The 21,601-nt window shown below is 36.7% G+C and overlaps 1 protein-coding gene across 1 annotated transcript; it reads right to left on the bottom strand.

The window, feature by feature from the left end:
- Positions 1-5,266, bottom strand: LOC107760947 (NADPH-dependent pterin aldehyde reductase). The gene is made up of 5 exons (XM_016579092.2): positions 4,904-5,266; positions 3,038-3,107; positions 1,292-1,485; positions 560-732; positions 1-341 (listed from the first exon to the last, which is right to left on the bottom strand). Exons 1-5 carry the CDS (start codon positions 5,156-5,158, stop codon positions 272-274), a joined length of 762 nt encoding a protein of 253 aa, XP_016434578.2. The 5' UTR covers positions 5,159-5,266; the 3' UTR covers positions 1-271.
- Positions 5,267-21,601: the final 16,335 nt, after the last annotated feature.

Raw genomic sequence — 21,601 nt, 5'->3', positions numbered from 1 at the left:
TGCTCGGAAAATAGGATCTACTTTATCAAACAAATAGACAAAATTTACAGAAGCCTAAACTCCCTTCTGACTCTGTCTTAGTTGCTCAAAGCATTCCAATTGTTTCAAACCTCCTAAACTCACAAAAACATAAGACAACTCTTGGGGGGTTTGGGGGTGGGGTTGGGGTTGGGGGGGGGGGGAGTGTTATCATAATCGCTGGAGTTAAAAACTGGTAATATCCGTCATTCTGCTGTCTACAAAAGGTAGTATGTCACTCGGCTGCATAAATTCACACCGAAAGAGATGCCCCATTATCAGCTGCAGTTAGATTCAGTATCATATTAGCTGCCTTTGGAGCCCTGACAAGGTAGAAATTTTTAAACATTAGCAAGCTTCTAGAGTATGAAACTCATCTTGAAGCAAATGTGTAATTTGAAACATAACTGTAGCATTCCTACAAAAGCCCCAAATACCAATTGAATAAAGATGTCAAAGTTGCATCTAGACAGCCAAAGAAATCGTAAGTAGTTCTTAGTCAGTTTGAGGAGATGAGGGTGAAGTGGAAGGTATTAAGTACCATGACTCAGGTGTCTGGTAGAGGGAAGCTGAACTGCCAAAGCACGACTGAAGCATGTCCGTGTAAATGACACCAGGATTAAGTGCAACAGCTGCCATTCCAGGGGGCAACTCCTTCGCAACTGACCTTGTCAGACCCTCTATTGCCCATTTTGAAGTACAATATGGTGCCACCTGTGAAGATCTAATCAGGTCACAACAATATTGGCCAAACTCGAACCCCCAGAAGTTATTTAAGCTAGTTGGAAATCCAAATAAATTGGCTTTTTCATCACCCATTTGTATAATTAATCTGGTGATGATTCGCATGCATAGAGTTCCTTCCTCATTAACTTCCAAATTTGAAGTCAGTTTAAAAGTTCACATTTGAGACCCCCCAAAAAAAAAGCAACTTAGGTTCTTCAATGCTTAAATGATCAATGTTTGAGTTCCATGGTCCCTACATGTCTTCTAGGGCAAATGTTCTCAACTGTCACCAAATTAACCTAGCAAAATGAAGCTCATCAAGCATATTGGCTCTTTGCATATTTTGAAATCCCTCAGTTATTGAGGAAAAGATCCAAGAATTTATTACGGGGAACTCTAGGGACATAAAATATGAGATCCGATGCACAGCTGGCATAGAAGAACCAACATTTTTGCAAATCATCAGCAATATGATTAACAGACTAGAGTAGAACTATGAGAACTTATGGATAAAGTTCTGGTAATTTCAGTAGAAACTGAGTTTTACCTGTGCAGCGGCAGATCTTCCCCAAGAAGAAGACATATTTATTATCACTCCTTGCTTCTTCTCAAGCATTAGGGGAATAAAGTGACGCAGAACATTTGCAGTTCCTTTTATGTTGGTATCAATGACAGAATCAAACTCTTCAGCTGGCACTTCCCATAGTTTGTTGTTCCTATTAATAGTTCCTGCGCTGTTCACTGAACGAGGTTCATATTTTAGGTCTTTCTGAATGCGAGATAACAAAGACCAGTACAAACTATAGGGTGTCAATTTAAAACCATAAAAGTGTAACCTGCCAATTCAGCAAACTTCAACAGGTTGGGTAAGTGGCATAACCATTCAAGGATTAAATTAGGTTAACCCCAAATTAACCCATTGAAAAGACTGGGTCAACTTGGGCTACATACCAGCCCATACAAACATGGAGCTGTGCACACTGTCACCCAAAAGAAAAAGACAAACAAATGGTTTTGATGAATGATATAATTTTACTTTATTGCACAATGAAGCATTTTTAAGCAACTCAACATTACAATATAATCTAGAAAAACATAAACAAATGGGAAAGTAGTGTTGAGTTGGGCGGTTTGGGTCATGAGCCGCTGGTCAACCCATCTTGATCTTACTCATTTCGACCCAAACAGACTTTGAACAAATAGGATCATTGACCCATTTAATGATTCAATCAATTTTTCTACCCATATCGACCCATTATACGTAATTGACACTCCTAGTTAAGAGTAAATATCCATCTGGATTTCCTACCTTTATTTTATTGCTACAAACTTACAGCCATCTTGACCCAAAAAAACTTACAGTCAATCAATCAACTACATCTCCATCAGAATCTTGCAAGTGACCCAAGTTATTTATAAATTCTCAATTTATTATAAAACACGAAATTAGCTCACCAATCCCAGTAACTAGACTTGAGACCTTATAATGATAACACAAATTTCTAAAGCAAGTGTCAACAGACATATCAACTAGCGGTGCATGCACATACAGCTGGAAGCTGCGATTTAACTATAAGTGCAGGAGTGTACAATACCATACTAAATAATGCACCGAATGCTTAATGATGGCAAAAGAATGATGACACAATATGGCATAATACAGACTGATGAACAGCACAAAGCCTAGGCTACACTGTGCAGTCTTGAAACAGCTCAGGAAATACAAATAGAGAATATAAGCCACTTGTAAAATGAGAAGCACTTGTTTTACCCTCTTCTCTAAGTAGAAACCAGAACCAATATGCTCCATCTATGCCAAGAAAAATTGATTATCTTCAGAATAATTTGGCTATTCTCAAAGTAAAGATGTCATCAGTTAGTGATGTATAATCAAGTCCAGTACCTAAATTAGTATGTATGTGAGGATTAATTTCAGATCCTCAAGGACAAATATGCTTTCATCTATCACTGTGAGACATGACAGGAAACTCAGAAATAACAGCCTTAAATAAGATTAATGGGAGAAACTTTCTCCAATTTCTAGTCGAACCATCGCAGAAATGCTTTCTCCTTCGAGATATTCTTCGTTTAAATTTAAAAAAAATCCCAAGATTCAGGAAAAACTCATCTGAATTATTAAATAGTAAATAAGTCAATTGAGTGCTGTTGTTAGAGAGGCTGGGTAGGATTGCACTTTAATATTGGTAATGGGAGCAAAGTTATTAAGATCACTATATCCTTTATAAAAAGAACAAAATGTACAGCAGCAGCAAGGTTGTATACAACCAAGTACCAATAATATCAGGAACGCCCTTTTTCTCCATAACAGCACGTGCTAACTCCTCAACACTGCTATTTAAACTCTGAAATGCCAAGGAAGAAACACAAACTATGTCAATGGATGCATGTAGGCGGACCAGCGATTTTGTGAAGAAAAAAAAAATTAAACTATATAAATATACACAAAAACACAGATATATTCATTCTTGCAGTCAGCCAATATGTTTATTCATCACAGCAACATTCAACTATGACAAACACCTGAGCTTTAGATGCAAGCAATAGGGAAAGCAAGTACTCAGAAATATAAACAGGGTACAAAGTATTGATTGAGGAGGTGCAGAAAAGCTTGTACTGAACTTCAAACATGTATTCTATCTCTCCTTAACCAACAAGGCTTTTAATATTAGTCGTAGTATCCTACAAGCCATTCTTTTCTTTTTTGATATGTTGAGACACTTTTATCCCTCATTTTTTAGCAAAACTAGTGGATGGAAACACTAGATAAAAAATTAAAAAAGAAATTTACATAAAAAAGAGAAAATATAAAAGGGTCTTTAGAGTTGAGCACACCCATAAAAGCCCTTCCTTGATAATGGACATAAAAACAAATTAAAGGAATTTCCATATCTTCAGTATACATCGGGTCATTTATATTCTTGTTCTCTTAGAAACTTGTTCCTACCTATCCCACATCATTTTTGTCCAATCCTGGGTATAGCGCAGAAGTCAATCAATCTGTGCCTTCAATTGAGCTTCGAGACTCAGTTTCTATCGAACTATATTCTCCATGAACTTCGTCAAATCGAATAAGTAACCGCAACACTCTATTCCACCTGAGAGACATAGGCTTTTACATTTTCCATGTCTCCTATTCAACTCATTCTACCAGTCTTCACTCAATTCATCCTCATTATTTATAAACTAACCACACTCAGAACAGCCAAAACCCCACTTTGACTCAAGTATTTGGTATTTTTAGCTTTTCCTCCCCTTAGTCTCCAGCCCTTATTTTCAGCCTATTCACTTGCGCATACTTTGGAACTTGATTTTATCCAATTATATTCCCCATGATGTCTTGTTCAGATGAAGAAGTTAAAATAATGCTTTGAAGCTATTATAGTATCCAGTTCATAGAAAAAAAAACTTCTTGTGTCTTCTCAATGACTCAATCTTCTTCTATTCATGCCTCCTCGTTGCTTAAACTAAAACTACATGCAGGATAGTATACACCCTACTCCAGACGAATAAATAAATTCTAATTTCTGCAACTATTGCCGAGTTTTCTAATACATAAATGGAGCCATATTCCAGAAAGCCCACAACAATCACTCGTACCACAGTAGCTACAACGAAACAAGCAGCAAAACTAACAACATTACGAATTCATGTTTCAGTTTCACAAAATCAAAAAAGCAAAAATAATAGTAGGTAAAATGTGGAATGATGTGGAGGAAGAAAAAGTATTTCTCTGTCACCAGCTTATGTCACCAGCTTATGTGGTAATATTTCCTTATTAATCCGTTCCAAAAAGACATATTTCTATAAATGGAACCAATTACTTTGAACTTATCATTTTAACGTTAATGAGAAGCTATTACAAATTTCAAAAGTGTTTTATTTATTTCTTAAATTCCGTGCCAGAGTCAAACTATGTCACTTTCAAAAGACCAGTTCTCCGAACAAATGTCAATCCATAGACAATTACTATCTTGAGTAAGCTCTCTAATTGAATTGTTTAACCAATTTTCCTAAGTGAACTAAACTGACACAAAAAAAATTAAGGTATACAAATGCAACTCCATCAGAAGATTCTGGACGCAAATACAGTTATACAAAAAGGGCGGGGCAAAGAGAAAAATGTGAAATTACGGATTACCACGTCGACATTCATGAGGAGGTGTTTGTTCTCAGAAGGAGGATTGGTAACGGAAGCGAGCTCGGGTTGGAGGGCATTGAGCTTGTCCTGAGAACGAGCGCAGCCGATGACGCAGTGGCCTCTCTTCGCCATTTCTAGGGCTAGGGCTTTGCCTAATCCTCGGCTCACGCCTGTGATTAACACCGTACGAATCTCTCCTCCGGCTAATCGCATACTGGAAATTCCTGCCGTCGTCGGCATTGGCGGTAGTGTCATGTCTTATGATAAGGAAAGCGGCAGAATTGAAATAACTTTCCTTTCCCGGCTTATATTCAGTAGCAAAAATAATACTTGGATAGAAATTTCGTATGGCCTTATCTTATTTGGTTACTAATTTTAAAATAAATTATCTCATTATATCATGATAACTTATATTTATCAGAAAAAAATAGTAATCTCAGGATAAAATAGTAAGATAGACAATTTCAGGGTTAATACAATATATTAAACTGTTCATAAAGATAATAGTAGAATAATTAATCTTCAACCGATAGAATGCCAGTACTTTACTCTTTGGGGGTCATTTGGTAATAAAGATTAAAGAAATACAACTATTTTGGGTTTGTTATAAAAATATTATATTGTGGATGTCTATTCATTACTCTGCTATAGATAATCTTCCTGAAGAAAATTATCCATTTAGTACTCTATTAAAATTTATCTACAAGCAGGTGATGAAGGCAGGTTGCAAGCAGCTCAATGAAATGATTTGCAGTAGCTTCTTATTAAACAGGCAGGTTGCAAGCAGCTCATGCAGACAGCTTACAAACAGCTAAATAAAATATAAATAAATAAGTCATGTGATCGGTGATGATTCTGTAGAGATGTAAATATTTTAATTTTTGTTATTTGTAGTAGATAGTATGGTTATGTAATTGTTGTACATAAATAAAAGTTATGCTTTGATAATGATGTTTACTATCATATTTATTTTATTTATGTCATTTTGAAGAATATGGATAATCCTCAAATTATGTTTGGATAAAAAACCAATCATGAAGATATTTTTGTAATTGATAGTGGAACAACTTATGCCATATTCAAATATCAGAAATACTTTTCTTATTCGCATAAGGAAAAAGCAAATGTTTCAACAATTTCTGGTAATATAAGTTTAATTGAAGGCTCCGGAAGAGCCACTATATTTCTGTCTAAGGAAACAAAATTTATAATAGACAATGTATTATTCTCCTCCAAGCTCCGAAGAAACTTGTTGAGTTTTGTGGATATTCGCCGAAATGGGTATCATGTTGAGATGATAAATGAAATGAATATGGAATATCTTTATATTACAAAGAATATTTCTGGCCAGAAGTGCATTGTAGAAAAGTTACCAACTTTATCTTCTGGCTTATACTATTCGGAGATTAGTACAGTTGAAGCACACTCTAACGTAAACCAGAAGTTTACTGATTCAAATATTTTTATGCTTTGGCATGGTCGTTTGGGCCATCCTGGATCAATAATGATGAGACGAATTACTGAAAATTCGAGTGGGCATCCATTAAAGAACCTGACGATCCTTACAAATAATGAATTTTCTTGTGATGCTTGTTATCAAGGCAAAATGATCATTAGACCATCACCAATAAAGGTTGGCATTGAATCCCCTGTCTTTTTAGAATGTATACATGTGGATATATGTGAACCTATTCACCCACCAAGTGGGTCGTTTAGATATTTTATGGTCCTAATAGATGCATCTTCAAGATGGTCTCATGTGTGCCTACTATCATCTCGCAACCTGGCATTTGCAAAGCTATTAGCCCAAATAATTTGATTAAGGACACAATTCCCAGATTATCCTATAAAGGCTATTCGCCTTGATAATGCTAGAGAATTCTCATCTCAAGCTTTTGATGATTATTGTCTATCATTTGGGATAAAAGTCGAATATCCTGTAGCTTATGTTCATACTCAAAATGGCCTTACAGAGTCATTTATTAAACGCCTACAATTGATAGCAAGACTACCACTTATGAAAATAAAATTGCCCGCTATTGTTTGGGGCCATGCTATCTTGCATGCAACATCACTTATCCGTCTCAGACCGACACATTATAATAAATATTCTCCGTCACAATTAGTTTTTGGTCATGAACCAAATATTGCCCATCTACGAATTTTTGGATGTGTTGTATATGTGCCAGTAGCACCACCACAACGCAGTAAGATGAGCTCGCAGAGAAGATTATGAATATATGTTGGACCCTCTATTATTCGCTATCTTGAACCATTGACGGGAGATTTATTTACTGCTCGATTTGCAAATTGTCGGTTTGATGAAACAAATTTCCCACAATTAGGGGGAGAAAAAAAGAAAATCAAAAGAGAAATTGTATGAAAAGTTTTATCATTATCCCATTTTGATCCACGTACCCCTATATGTAACCATAAGGTCCAGAAGATCATTCATTTACAAAATATAGCAAATCAAATGCCAAACGCGTTTACTGATTTGAAAAGGATAACTAAGTCACATATCCCTGCAGAGAATATGCCTATCCGAATTGATATCCCAACATGACTATCTACTAGCAAGAGATCTAGTGAACCTAAAGCACGCCTGAAGCGTGGTAGACCTTTGGGTTCTAAGGATCAAAATCCTAGAAAAAGAAAATCGACAAATGATTAAAACGATACTATAAAGGGATCTCCTGAAGAGACCCAAAATCTGATTAGTTCTGAGATTCCTGAAGAAATCACTGAACCCGAGACTCAAGTGAGCGAGGAACTTTTAATAAGTTCTACTGGTGATGGGATTAATTTAAATCGATCTGAAATAGTGGTGGATAATATTTTTGCTTATAATGTTGCACTTAACATTATGCAAGATAGTGAGGATTTTGAACCCCGATCTGTCGAATAATATCGACAAAGATCTGATTGGCTAAAATGACAAGGGGCAATTCAATCAGAATTGAACGCACTTGCTAAAAGAGAGGTCTTTGGACCAGTAATCCAAACACCTGCTGGTATAAAACCAGTTGGTCATAAAAGGGGTTTTGTGCCGAAAATGAATGACCAAAATGAAGTTGAAAGATACAAGGCTCTCCTTGTCGCACAAAGATTCTCACAACGACCTGGAGTTGATTATGAAGAAACATATTCACCCGTTATGAATTCCATAACATTTCGATATCTCATCAGTTTAGCTTTACGTGAAAGGCTTGAAATACATATGATGGATGTGGTTACAGCTTATCTGTACGGTTCATTTGATAATGAAATTTATATGAAAATACCTGAAGGATTTAAAATGCCTGAAGCAAATTCAAAATCTCAAAAAATATATTCAATCAGATTACAAAGATCTTTGTACGGTTTAAAGCAATCTGGGTGCATGTGGTATAATCGCCTTAGTGAATATTTGCTAAAAGAGGGTTACATAAATGATGTTATTTGTCCATGTATTTTTATAAAGAAAATAACATCAGAATTCGTTATACTTGCTGTTTGTGTTGATGATATAAATCTTGTTGGAACTCCAGAAGAGCTCCAAAAGGCAATTGAATATCTTAAAAAATAATTTGAGATGAAAGATCTTGGAAAGACAAAACTTTGTCTTTGACTGCAAATTGAACCTTTAGCAAACGGGATCTTTATGTATCAATCTGCCTATACAGAAAAGGTCTTAAAACGCTTTTACATGGACAAAGCGCACCCATTGAGTACACCAATAGTTGTCCGATCACTTGAAGTGAATAAGGACCCGTTCCGACCTCCAGAAGAGGATGAGGAACTCCTTGGTCTTGAAACACCCTATCTCAGTGCAATTGGTGCACTTATATATCTTGCTAATGCTACAAGGCTTGACATAGCATTTTCAATTAATTTACTAGGAAGATATAGCTCTTCTCCTACACAGAGACATTGGAATGAGATTAAGCATATTTTGCGATATTTAAAGGGAACTCTTGATATGGGTTTGTTTTATGCTAACAAAGGTAGTGCAAATCTTGTTGGTTATGCAGGTGCAGGTTATTTATCTGATTCCCATAAAGCTCGATCTCAAACCGGGTACGTGTTTACATGTGGAGGTACTGTCATATTATGGCGCTCCATAAAGCAGTCAATTGTTGCTACTTCTTCAAATCATGCTGAGATAATAGCTATGCATGAAGCAAGTATGGAATGCGTATGGTTGAGATCAATGATTCATTTTATTCAAGAAAAATATGGTTTGGAGTGTGATAAAAGATCCACAATTTTATACGAAGACAATGCTGCATACATAGCCCAATTAAAGGGGGGATTTATAAAAGGAGATAGAACAAAGCATATTTCACCAAAGTTATTCTACACACATGATCTTCAGAAAAATGGTGACATCGATGTGCAACAAATCCGTTCAAGTAACAATCCAACAGATTTGTTCACTAAATCTTTACCAACTTTGACTTTTGAGAAGATGGTATACAAGATTGGAATGCGGAGACTCAAATATTTGAAACAAGGTTTTCATCAGGGGGAGTGAAATACGCACTGTACTCTTTTTTCCTTACTAAACTTTTTTCCATAAGGTTTTTCTTATAAGGTTTTTAACGAGGCATCTAAAAATACATATTACTAAATATGTGTACTCTTTTTCCTTCACTAGGATTTTTTTCACTGGGTTTTCCCTAGTAAGGTTTTAACGAGGTACATTATCTTTTAATGAACATCCAATGGGGAGTGTTATGAAAATATTATATTGAGGATGTCCATTCATTACTCCGCTATAGATAATCTTCCTGAAGAAGATTATCCATTTAGTACTCTGTTGAAATTTATCTACAAGCAGCTGATGCAGGCAGGTTACAAGCAGCTCAATGAAATGATTTGCGACAACTTCTTATTAAACAGGCAGGTTGCAAGCAGCTCATGCAGACAGCTTACAAGCAGCTAGGGGTGTCAATGGTTCGGTTTGGTCGGTTATTTTATAAAATTTGTACCATACCAATTTTTCGGTTATTCAATTATGTATAACCAAAATTAAACTTTTTGAAATCGTCTCAATCATGTCGGTTTCTCTTCGTTATCGGTACAGTTCGGTTAATTTTCGATATTTTTTAAAATGTCATGTAAAAGTCACTAGTAAAAGTAGAATGCAATAACGTATATACTTTTATAGGACTTAGCAAAACTGTCTAGACAGTTTTACTGTTTAAATGGTGATGAATTATGAAAACATAAAAGATGGCCAAAGTATAAATCCATCAACTACTCTGCTGTTGCGTAAAAGAAATTACGCAAAGACAAAGAAAAGATAAATCGCACAAGTAGAAAGATATTAACCAAGTCGGGATTCAAAAATAAAGTCTATAGAAGATTAAATACTCAAAAGATAGTAAATCTAAATCATACAAAAGGAAACATATTCAATACATTGTAGTTTGCTACTCATAATCATTAGAATACTTTGTGTCTTGCTAGTGAATATGCTAGAAATAATTTAGTTTCAGTAGGAGTAGCATAATAGGTTTGAGAATTAGGATTTTGATCTTAATTACTTGTTGGCTTGTAACAATTTTCATAATTCCATGACCCAAGGAAAAATTTAGTACTTTATTATTTTTTAACTTAATATATAAATATATTTTTCATATGTAAATTTATTCGGTACGGTTCGGTATTTTTTCGGTTTATTATCATAAAATAAAAAATCTACCCTAATTATCGGTACGATTGTAGATTTATATAAAAATAAATAATTTTATTAAAATAAACCTAAAAATCGGTTTGGTACGGTTCGGTCGGTTTAGTCGGTTTTTAAATATCCATTGGCACTCCTACAACAGCTAAAGAAAAGCCTTGCAGCTGCTTCCTGAAAAACCTCGCAGCTGCTTCCTTTCTTCTATAAATAGAGGAGTTTTCAGTTCATTATGTACAGAAGTTTGAAAGTTGAATAATATATCAGTTTCTCTCTATACTTGTCTTTACTTTACAGTTTTTATTTTATAACATGGTTCGATTAATTTTTTTATTTCAATATAGGCATATTACAATAATTAATATTTATACCTCATATATCCATTCTAATTATGTATTATTAATCTCGAGGTAAAATATCAAAATAACATATTTACCAATTACCCTTTTCAAATCTCTTCCCCGAAATGTTTTAATAAAATTAAGGTTAATATTGAAACTCAAAATTCTATCCAAGTTTATTAAACCAAATGTACATAATTAATATTTATACCTCATATATCCATTATATTCCGATAAATTAAATATTTATTAATAATAGTATATTTACTAAATAATCTCGTTATTATTTAATCTCATTTTATGATCCGCACAATATAATGAAGTGTTACTTAACAAACCAAACAGTCGTCCTTCTTTTCAACCTACTTTATTTCCAGCTTGTTTGGGCAAAATTTTGAAAGATGAAAAGTACTTATTTTAAAAAATAATTATTTTAAAGAATTATTATTGTATTTGGCCGGGTTTTTAGCGAAGAAATCGGTATTTTGAAGTAATAGTCTTTAGTCAAAAGCAAACGAAGTTTTATTTTATTTTTCGACCGATTATAGTGTTCAAACACATTTTGTTATTTTTTCTTTGACATCACTGTAATGAGAGTGTCAGTAATATACTAATATATTTTAATTGGTTTTCTTTTTGTAATTTTAAAGTTCTTTTTTGTCTAGTTTTACTTGGCTTCTTATAGCTTGTTTGGATGGTTGTTACCTATTGTATTGTATCGTATTGTTACTTTAAATACGATGTTTGTTTTGGTTGTTACTTAAATTTTATTGTATCGTATCGTTAAATCCGTCGTTACGTAACGACTAAATGTGTCACTTTATGTAACGACCAATTTGGTATGGTTGTATCGTTATCTTGTCTTTTTCTCTCATCTCACCCTTCATTATTATTAAATAATTTTATTTTATCATTTATCCTACCTTTTTATATAATAAATTTACCCTGTATCATAATTTTTCTTTATAATATTGTAAGTTTATTCTTCATATTGCTGGTGTAGGATATCCTGAAACAACAGCAAACAATACAATCTATTCAAATATTGTATTCATCAAACAATAATACAATACAATATAATACAATACAATACGATACATTATGAAACGATGTATAACAACCATCCAAACAAGCTGTTATTTAGTATGCATGTTCGACTTGAGAGTTAGAGTGGTTAGAGTAAATAAGAAATTACAAATCACTACATTCAGACTCGTTTTTATTTACATATTAAAATTTTATGTTATGAAATATAATATTAATTTACTAATAAATATAATTGTTTAACAAACTTTTGGGAGTTATCTTGCTAATTGATATATAGGTGACAATGTAAATGTATATATTTTTTCGTAATTTGACAACCTACAATTACTCTTTAAAAGAATTAGTCAAATACAGGTTACTAATGAATTAACATCCCATATGATTTAGTCAAACACAACTTATTACAATTTTTAAATACTTTTGATAACAAATACTTGTCATAATAAGTTGATTTTAATAATTTTATCTAACAGGCTCCCATTCAATATTTTATTTCAAAAAAATTAATTATTAAAATAAAATATTCACCTCGATTATTTTTTCTTTCATCTTGATTTTTTAATCCACATTTTTTAATTTTACTTTAAATAATATTTTGTGGATCAAAGAATTAACTAAACAGTCAGTGACTTGAAGCACTCAAACAAGATTGTTACGGTAGTTGTTCTCTTGCAACTTAACTTTCATATACGTCCATGCATTACCAAATAATGCTTTTCTCGTAACGCAAGGTACATACGTTGAGAGTTCTCGCAAACTAAAAGGTTAGAAGTTACGCTAATTTCTTTTTGTTGATGAATTCTTAAAATAGATTAAATAATGATAATTATGAAAAAGTAGACAAACAGCAAATGTATTGCTCTAGAGGATTATGTATGTTATTTGAATTTAGGCCTCGAATTTAAGAATGTGTACTCCTATTCTTGCCCTCAACAAGTTAGGACAGTAATGAAGAATGTTTCAAAAGATTTGTAATTTTTTTTTCTTTACCATTGTTTTTTTCAAGAAGATTAATAATGATTTTCCACTTATCTAAACTGCAAATTCAAACTATTGACTTACCAATTGGAAATGGATATATCTCATGAACTGAATTTACTACTACAACTAGAATCCAGAAATTGCTCAAATGATGAGATTAATTTTTCTATGTTAGTTTATTAACTTCTAGACCTAATGATATTTCATTGGCAAAAGAATTGAGAAGAAAAATTATTCCACCTTTAGATGGAGCCGTGAAGTATGATTTCGGCAAAAAAACTAAAGGAAATGAAAAGGTAAACTAGTAATTTCCATTACTGGCAACCTTTCTTACCCAGTCGATGTTTTTTCTCTTCTCTTTTTTTTGCTATTAAAGATAGTTATATTAGATTAAACAGAAAGAGTAGGAGAAGTACAAAGGGGGCTGTTCGAATTGTAACAGCCTAAAAGCAGTCCTTATTGAAAGCAGGTAAAACAAAGGGTGGGGGAAACATAAAATATGGGGGATGCCACGACTGTTGGCCATCAACAGGAGCTAAGGTCATGCCAAACTTTGCCATGGAATCAGCTACAAAATTTGCCTCCCGATAGATATGCCTAAGTTCACATGTTGCAGTTGTCGCAGTAATGACTTGCAGTCCAAAATAAGGTGTGAGTAGAGAGCATTATCATGTCGAATCATCGAGAGTAGAACCTGCAAGTCAGTTTCAATAATTAACGGACGAAAATTATAAAAGAGAGCAAGCTGCAAGCCTGATAGTAATGTCATAAGTTCAACTTCAATAGCGGAAAAGGAAAGTAGAGGCAATGTGTAACCACAAACCCAATGACCATGAGTACTACGAAAAATGCCAGCTGCAGCCGCTTGATTGTTAAGACTATGGAATGCACCATCAATATTAAGCTTAAAATGAGTAGTGATGAGGGGTATCACTTGATATATTGAGTGTGGGAAGGGGGTGGGGGGCACAAGAGAGAGCTAGAGGAATTCAATGAGATGAAAGCAAATATTGTGCACAGAAGTAAGTGTATGGAGATGATTAAAAATATTATTGTTGCGAGCTAACCAAATGTGCCAAAGGGTAAAAGGTGTTTGACCAAAAAGTGTAACTTTCGGCTAAACTATTAAATTTGTATAATAATAGATTAAATTTAGTTAAGGATAATAACTCTAAATGCAAATCTTAAAAATGTGTGGAAGATGGAAACAAATTCTGTAAAAGGTTGGTAACAATAAATACAAAATATTCTTAAAGTGTGAGCAATAATGGAAGTGCAACTAGCAATAAATAACAACAAATGACATTTAAGTAAATAGGCGGAATGATTCATCTAATAATTGATGGATTGGACGAATGTTCCTCCTGACAATGAGGAGTGACAAATAGATCTAAGACTTGCTTGATCAATCCTCGGATCTGGTGGAAAGGTGTGGAATAGTATGAATAAGAATTTTGATAAAAAGGCAATCTTTGTATTTTTACAAGAGAGAGAATCTTCTTCTAAAAAGTGTTCTTATCAAATGAATATTACATGCCCTTATTCTTTTTCCTTTCCCCTTATATATTTGACACATATCCCTAATAAACTCTAATAGTACAAGTGCAAAGAATATTCACTAGAATAATCTATTTAATATCTTATTTCAAAAAATAGTCGTTGATGTCCTGTCAACGACGCTTGACCTCGGCCATCACTGCCTTCTTTACCACGAACCTCGTTGGCCGACCTCGACTGATTCTTTCCTTAATGATGTAATACCCTACATATTAAGGCAGATTTTGGGTCTATACAGTTATTCCCCCCGCTTATTGAGGCCGGCCTCAGACAGGCTCGATGAGCGAATATTGTGTAACGTGACCGAAGTATTTAGGCGATATGAACGAGTTGTGATGGTTAGGGCGAGTGGGCAGCGTGTCCCATTGGGAACCGTAAGTTCTGGGGTTGCAAATCCTGCGAATCAAGGTGATGTCATGGCGACTGACGTCATTATGATGCAATTTTCCGAGACGTTGCTTCGTTTCGCATGCGTCTCCTGAATGAGCCTGTCGTTTCGGTTACAGTGTCATGTTATGATGGTCAGTTCCTTGATTTTGATGCATGTATCCTTATAAATAGGGGTGTGTGGGTAACGTCCCAACCTTTATGAAACCTCTTACACAGAACAAAATTTGCATCTTCTTCTTCCTCCATTGTTTCAAACTTCTCACTGGTTTTAGTGATTCTCGGTGCTTCTAACATTTCCTTGCTTGAACATATTCTCTTAATCAATATGACTAAGGTATCCTCTATTCCTGGTATGGCAACTGATCTTACCCCTTTGGCGGTGCTGATACCCCCTAACGCCGATAGGATCTTTGTCGTCACTGAGGAAGAGAACTTCCCTACGGTGGAGGAAATAATTCCTCGTAATGAGAAAATTAGGTTCGATTTCTTGAAGATGCCTGAGGACAAACTTGAGGTCCCGGAATCAACGATGAAAGAGATCGATCTCGCCGACCTTAGGACTAAGTTCAAAATTCCTGCCCATATCGATCTGATCCCAGCGGAGCACGATGTGGTACAAATACACCGCCCCGGGTATTGTGCGTTCTATGTGTATCCTTTCTACGTTGGCTATTCCTTTCCTCTTCTCCCACTGGCGGAGGAGTTTTGTCGCTATTACGGCGTTTGTCCGGCCCAATTCTTTCCATACATCTACAAGCTTATCTGCATGTTAACAAAATTTGCGAAATTGGCCGAGGTTGAGGTCACACTTCGCCACCTGATGCATCTCTTCGTGCCTAGTTTCTATAGGGGGACGATGTTGCACCTTCACCACCGAGGAAGTAAGTATCTGGTGGTGAAGATGGACGATAAGGCAAATCTTCAGTTCTGGCTAAACTACTTTTTTGTCAAAATCGAGGACGTGGTGGCCAACACTGGCGGATTCCCTGAGACTTGGAATTATGCCCGTAAGTATCTCTTTTTTGGCAAATGATTGCTTAGCTTGTTTCAGTCGTAGTCTGACATTCCGTCCCTTCTTCGTGCAGCCGAGACCACGCCCCCTCCTTTGGTCGGGGACATTTATGACTGGGTCAGCCAGGTTCTGCCTCACACAATGGGAATTCGTGAATGGCCAGCCTTTCTCATGACGTTCGGGCCTGCGTCTTCCGTGACCGGTGAGTTCATCTATATATTATACTATTTTTTTATATCTATAATGTTTTGACCTCATGGTCGCTTGTTTGTTATAGTTTTGTATAGGAAGTGACAAGCTTATAATCTCATTTTCAGCCCGAGGACCTTCTAAGAGACCGAGGGCCCCTCCTCCTGCATTTTGTAAGAGGAAGGCTGCTTCTTCTTTGGGGTCTGTTACCATTATGATTGCGACCAGGACCGCCGATTGTCTGCTTCTGGTCCTTCTACTGGTGCGGCTAGGTCTGATCGGTCGTCGACTACAACTGCAGCAAAACTCCCGACTTCCCCTTTGCATCATCTAGTAGACGAGGATAATGAAGAGGAATTGTCGTCGAGTGGACGTAACTTTTGCTTCCCCGCAAGAGGAGATCAGTGATAGAGGATTTTGTCATCCGAGAAACGGCGACCATAGAACTTGAAGATGATGCCGAATTACCGCTCGTGATTCCGCCATCATCTAAAGCCAAAGAGGGCACGTCTCTCCCTGAGACCGTGATGGAATTTGAAGGGCCATCGGCAAGCAACCCTGACGACTTGTGGTAGGACGAGCCATCGGCTTCGCGACTGGCCGAGGATCTTTCTTCGAGGGCCAACATAAGAGAAAAATACATAGCCGAGGAAGGTTACGAGACGGGCTCTGATGGGGATGCCGAGGAGGTGAGGATGATGGGGGAATGACTTGCCTGACTCGAGGTAAGGTTGGAGGGGACCACGCGGACTATTACGATCCCCATGGATCGGGATTTATTGGTTGACACGGAGGACGTGGTCCCTTCTCTTGGTCCCCTCTGTTTTGATATGAAGGGTAAAACCCTCGAAAAGTTAACGGATGCCACTCTATCTAGGAGCATACCCTCATAGGGTAAGTTTTTCGATCCCTCTTCGTTTTTGTATGTCGAGTTCAAAGTTTCGTTCTTACTCTTCGTTTTCTGTTTCTCTTTCTTTCAGACTGTGATTTTGGAGATTGAGAGCGCCCGGTGAGAGGAGAGGCGTAAGGCTATTTTTCATAAGATGGAGCAAAAATATCATGAATATCGTAACAAGCATTGCGAGATCTGCAGACGGTTCAGTGAGAGGGGCAACTTCCAGGCTCTCTGAGATGAACTGAAGGAGAAGGATGACGAATTGGTAAGAGTCATCGGAAATTAGAGAGCTCTTGAGGGGGCGTTCAGGGATAAAGAGGAAGAGCTTGAGGTGAGATGGGGGGTCGAGTCCCAATGTGCCGATCTTCAAGCCCAAGTTGTCTCATTGCGCACCGAGCTCGAGGAGTGTCAACTCTAAGCGGATCTCTGAGTGGCGAGGTCACTGAGAAGGTAGCGGGTTTAGAAGAGGCAGAGTTGGCCCGGTTGGGGGTTGCGAGGAAAGCGGAGGCTTTGGAGATCGTGATCCGCATTCTTCATTCTGAGCGGGAGAGTGCTCTAGAGACGGCCAGGCTCAGAGAGGAGCGGCTTGATGAACGGATAGGGTAGCTGGAAAAAGAGGCTTCAGGCCTTTGTGATCGAGTTGCTGCTCCCGAGGCCGAGAAAGCACAGTTATTGGCTTAACTGTCTTCTTCACGTACTTATGCTTTTCCCGATGTTTCGATCGATTTGTATGAGGAATGGATTCACATTGAGGTCCTACTAAATATATTTAAGGATCTGATGGGGGCGGGAACTGTCTTAGAAGCCGACTTCGAGGATGCTCGTGTTAAGGCACGTAGAGTTCGGGTTGCTTGTGGCTATGATCCCGCTACACCGGAGGCCGTTGATGACGAGGAGGATGCGGGCGTGGATCAGATTGAACAGGACGCCTAGTACGAGGATGAGTATCCCACTGGTGATGGCGAAGACGCAGATAGAGATGGCTTAGGCGATTAAGCTGATAGTGCTTCTGGGCCAGGCGCCGATTAGTTGTTTTACCTTTCCTTCTTTTTTTGTTTAGTCGCAGACTTGTGTATTTTTTGTGGGCATGTTTTCTAGCCTTTTTAAAAATATTCTAAGTATGAAATGTTAGTTCTATTATTTGTACCTGATTCTTTTTCTTTTGTTCAGGTTTGTATATTTTTTTTATTTTGTTGCTTGGTTGCCTTACTCATAATAACTTTGTTCGAGTAGGTTGAACGAGGTTGGTACAAAGAATGGATTTGATTATGGACGAGGGCCAGTAGTTGTTGGTTCGAACGAGGTCGAACAAATCACATGTTTATTTATGGCCGAGGGCCGATTAGGCGTTGATTCCAACGAGGTCGAATATAACTTATATTTAGTGTCGCGCCCCTTTTTCTCGCGAAATCGGGTTTCTACATGTGATAACTCTTATAAATGGGATTAAAAGAGAAGAGTCGCCACCTAAAGGTTTTTAAGGTGCGTTAGGGCACCTATTATGCAAATTACTCTGTTTTAACTAGTTTGCATTATCAAAGATCGGGTAAGGGCTCAGATTACCTCAAAGAGAAGGTGATAGGCACTCTTCGAGGTCCACTACTGTGGGTCCCGGCCAAACTTAAGACTGTGGATTAAGCGAGGTGGTCAAATAAACGAAGAAAAATATAAAAGTCGGAGAGTTTCATTATGACACAAAAGGAATTGGTACAAGTCTTAAGGACTACAAGGATACAACTATAATGGTCTATATTAAATGACTAAGAAAGGGGGAGGGGGGGGGGTCCTAAGTTTTTTAGACTAAAGGATCACCCCGTGCAACATAAATCATACTCCGCAACTCCTTTAGGTAGGAGTTGCTTGTATTATTTAGTGGGCACAGACTATCATTTCCTGCTACCCGATTACTATGATAAAGTTGTTACCTAAAGCATTCTAGTTTAGTTCTAAGTCGCGTCCTATGCGTGCACTACCCGTCCCATGCCTATGATCCAGGAGGCTTTGGACCTACTATTTGAGTGGTTCTAGACTTTACTTAGGCTGCTTAAAATGGATAAAACTAAGCGACATTCAAAACATGTTGGAATACACATAAAGACAATACATGGCCAAGTTAGCCTCCACATATAAGCAACAAATGCATTCGGACAGGTTCTTACATTAGGCAGTAGACAGTTTCAGAAACAAGACGAATTAGAGTCATTAAGTCCTGTAGACATGGCTTCTATGTGATTTTGATTTTAAGCGTCATACAGGCAGTGCTGCTGTTTTAAAACAACGAATTTGCAGATCATAGGTATTACAAACCCTATAGGCATGATCTCTTAATTGTTTGCGCAATGAGGCAGTAAAACCGTTTGAAAGCACAAAATTACCCTCGTTTGATTTTATAGACATACTTTTCTATAGGCAGGATTTCTAAGAGTTGGTGTTTAACCTTGATTTTATCATACTTATTCCTATAGACATGTTATCTAGGTGGCGGTGTAATAGAAATAGCAATAACAGTAGCTAATTAATCAATTACGGTCCTATAGACATGATATCTAGATGAATATTAATAGGAGCAGGTCTCTATCGCTTAACGCGATCCTATAGGCATGATATCTAGCACATGGCAATAGAGCAAATAACCAATGATGTTGCAATACAATAAGCAACTAATAACGTATAGGGGTGGAGCATGTGAACAAGTGAAATACTCAAGTCCTATAGGTATGTTATCTAACAAACACCTATAGGCATGTTATATAACAAACACATAGAAATAGAGCATGTTGAGCAAACCGAAACACTTAGATCCTATAAGCATGTTTCTACCATTTCGTGCAAGTATTAGAATTTACCCGTTTCCCCAATTTCACTAACACCCCAATTGTTTGTTATTATAAATCATTACAAGCCCAGAATGAAATAATACATACTACAAGCTGAAACAAATATAGGCCCACTAAGGCAATTACAGACCCAATACAAAGTAACCCAGGGGTATCCCTGGGCCTTCAATAGCATTATTCCCCGGACAAACAGCATGAGCAAACCATAGGCTCACCAGGTTAGTACAATGCTCATGAATCTAATTCCCTGGTCCAATGACACATATGGACCAAAACCATGCCCAACAAATATCTTAATTACCCGAATGTGTGCCAAACTTAGCCATACTGGTGACAAACTACACATAGAATTAATTAAATAACTTTTAAGATTAAACACTTATTTCTTAAAGTTGTGACTAATAACAGCACTAGCCAAGACATACAGACATGATCATTGGAAAGCACACAAAGCACATAGGAAGCAAGTTTATGATTGTAAGTCTAGAAACAAAGTTTAAGAGTGACAAGACTAACCATCATAGGATAGTAAATCATTCCAAAGAGTTTCAAAACGAAGCATGATTCAAGATCAACTTAAAGAACCTTAGTTGGGGGGAGGGGGGGGGTCTAGTAGAATCATAGAAAAGGAGCAAGTAGAGCATAACCTTCACATGAAAGTGTATACCATGAAGAAACCTAATGAAAATAGCATAACTAAACAGGTTGATGGGCATGGTCTACACAATCCTTAATTGTGCATGAAAAATCATGAACATGCTAAATACCAGTCATAGCACAAAGACTTAAACAATACCAGAATTAATAGTAGACAGGGATACACTAAGATATAGATCACACATAGAAGAAAAACTGGATATTGCATTTTTTTACTTTGTAGGATTTAGGCAGTACTAATCAGGCATAGATCACACTTGGAGGCTGTCTTTTCAGCATCATCCTCATCTCCCCACGGCGTGATGAAGGCTGTCTTTTCAGCATCATCCTCATCCATCCAGATATGATGGTACACTGTGAAGCAATCTACAAAGGATTGGAATTCATGTTTTTCACAGTTGTCAATTAGTATGTGTATATTGGGCAACGAGAAATCATCTTTGGGACTTGCTCTGTTTAGATCTCAGTAGTCAATACATACTCTGACTTTCCCATCTTTTTTCGGAACTGGCACAATGTTGGACAACCAAGTCGGCTACTCGACCACTCTAAGAACCTTGGATTTGATTTGCTTGGTGACTTCCTCTTTTATCTTCAAACTCATATCCGGCTTGAGCTTTCTGAGCTTCTGCTTTACTGGTGGATACGTAGGAATAGTGGGTAGCTTGTGAGCCACTATGGATGTGCTCAAACGGTCATATAGTCGTAGGACCATGGAAAGATATCTTCATATTCTTTTAGGAATCTGATGTACTTTTCTTTCTCTGACGGTGATAGATGAATGCTTATGCGTGTTTCCTTGACCGTTTCGAAATCCCCTTAGTTAACTGCTTCAGTTTAGTCCAAGTTGGAATTTGGCTTGTTTTCAAACTTTTCCACTTCGCTGATGATTTCCTCAGGTATTGTATCATCTTCTAGATCATCCGAATCACTATCCTTATGTTGCGTTATCTCACTACATGTCACAGTCGCAGGTTCATCGGGATAGGTAATAATAATGTTGTAAAGAATAGAGAATAATAGTAAATACGAAAAGTAGTAATGCATCAATTAAAATCTTAAAAATGTCAACAAGTGCGGCTCGATGACTCGAGCAATTATTTCAAAACAAAATACTGAAA

Source organism: Nicotiana tabacum, chromosome 19 (assembly GCF_000715075.1).
Source record: "Nicotiana tabacum cultivar K326 chromosome 19, ASM71507v2, whole genome shotgun sequence".
Taxonomy (NCBI): Eukaryota; Viridiplantae; Streptophyta; class Magnoliopsida; order Solanales; family Solanaceae; genus Nicotiana; species Nicotiana tabacum.
Note: the sequence above shows the minus strand (reverse complement) of the source record. Positions and strands in the feature narration are given on the sequence as shown.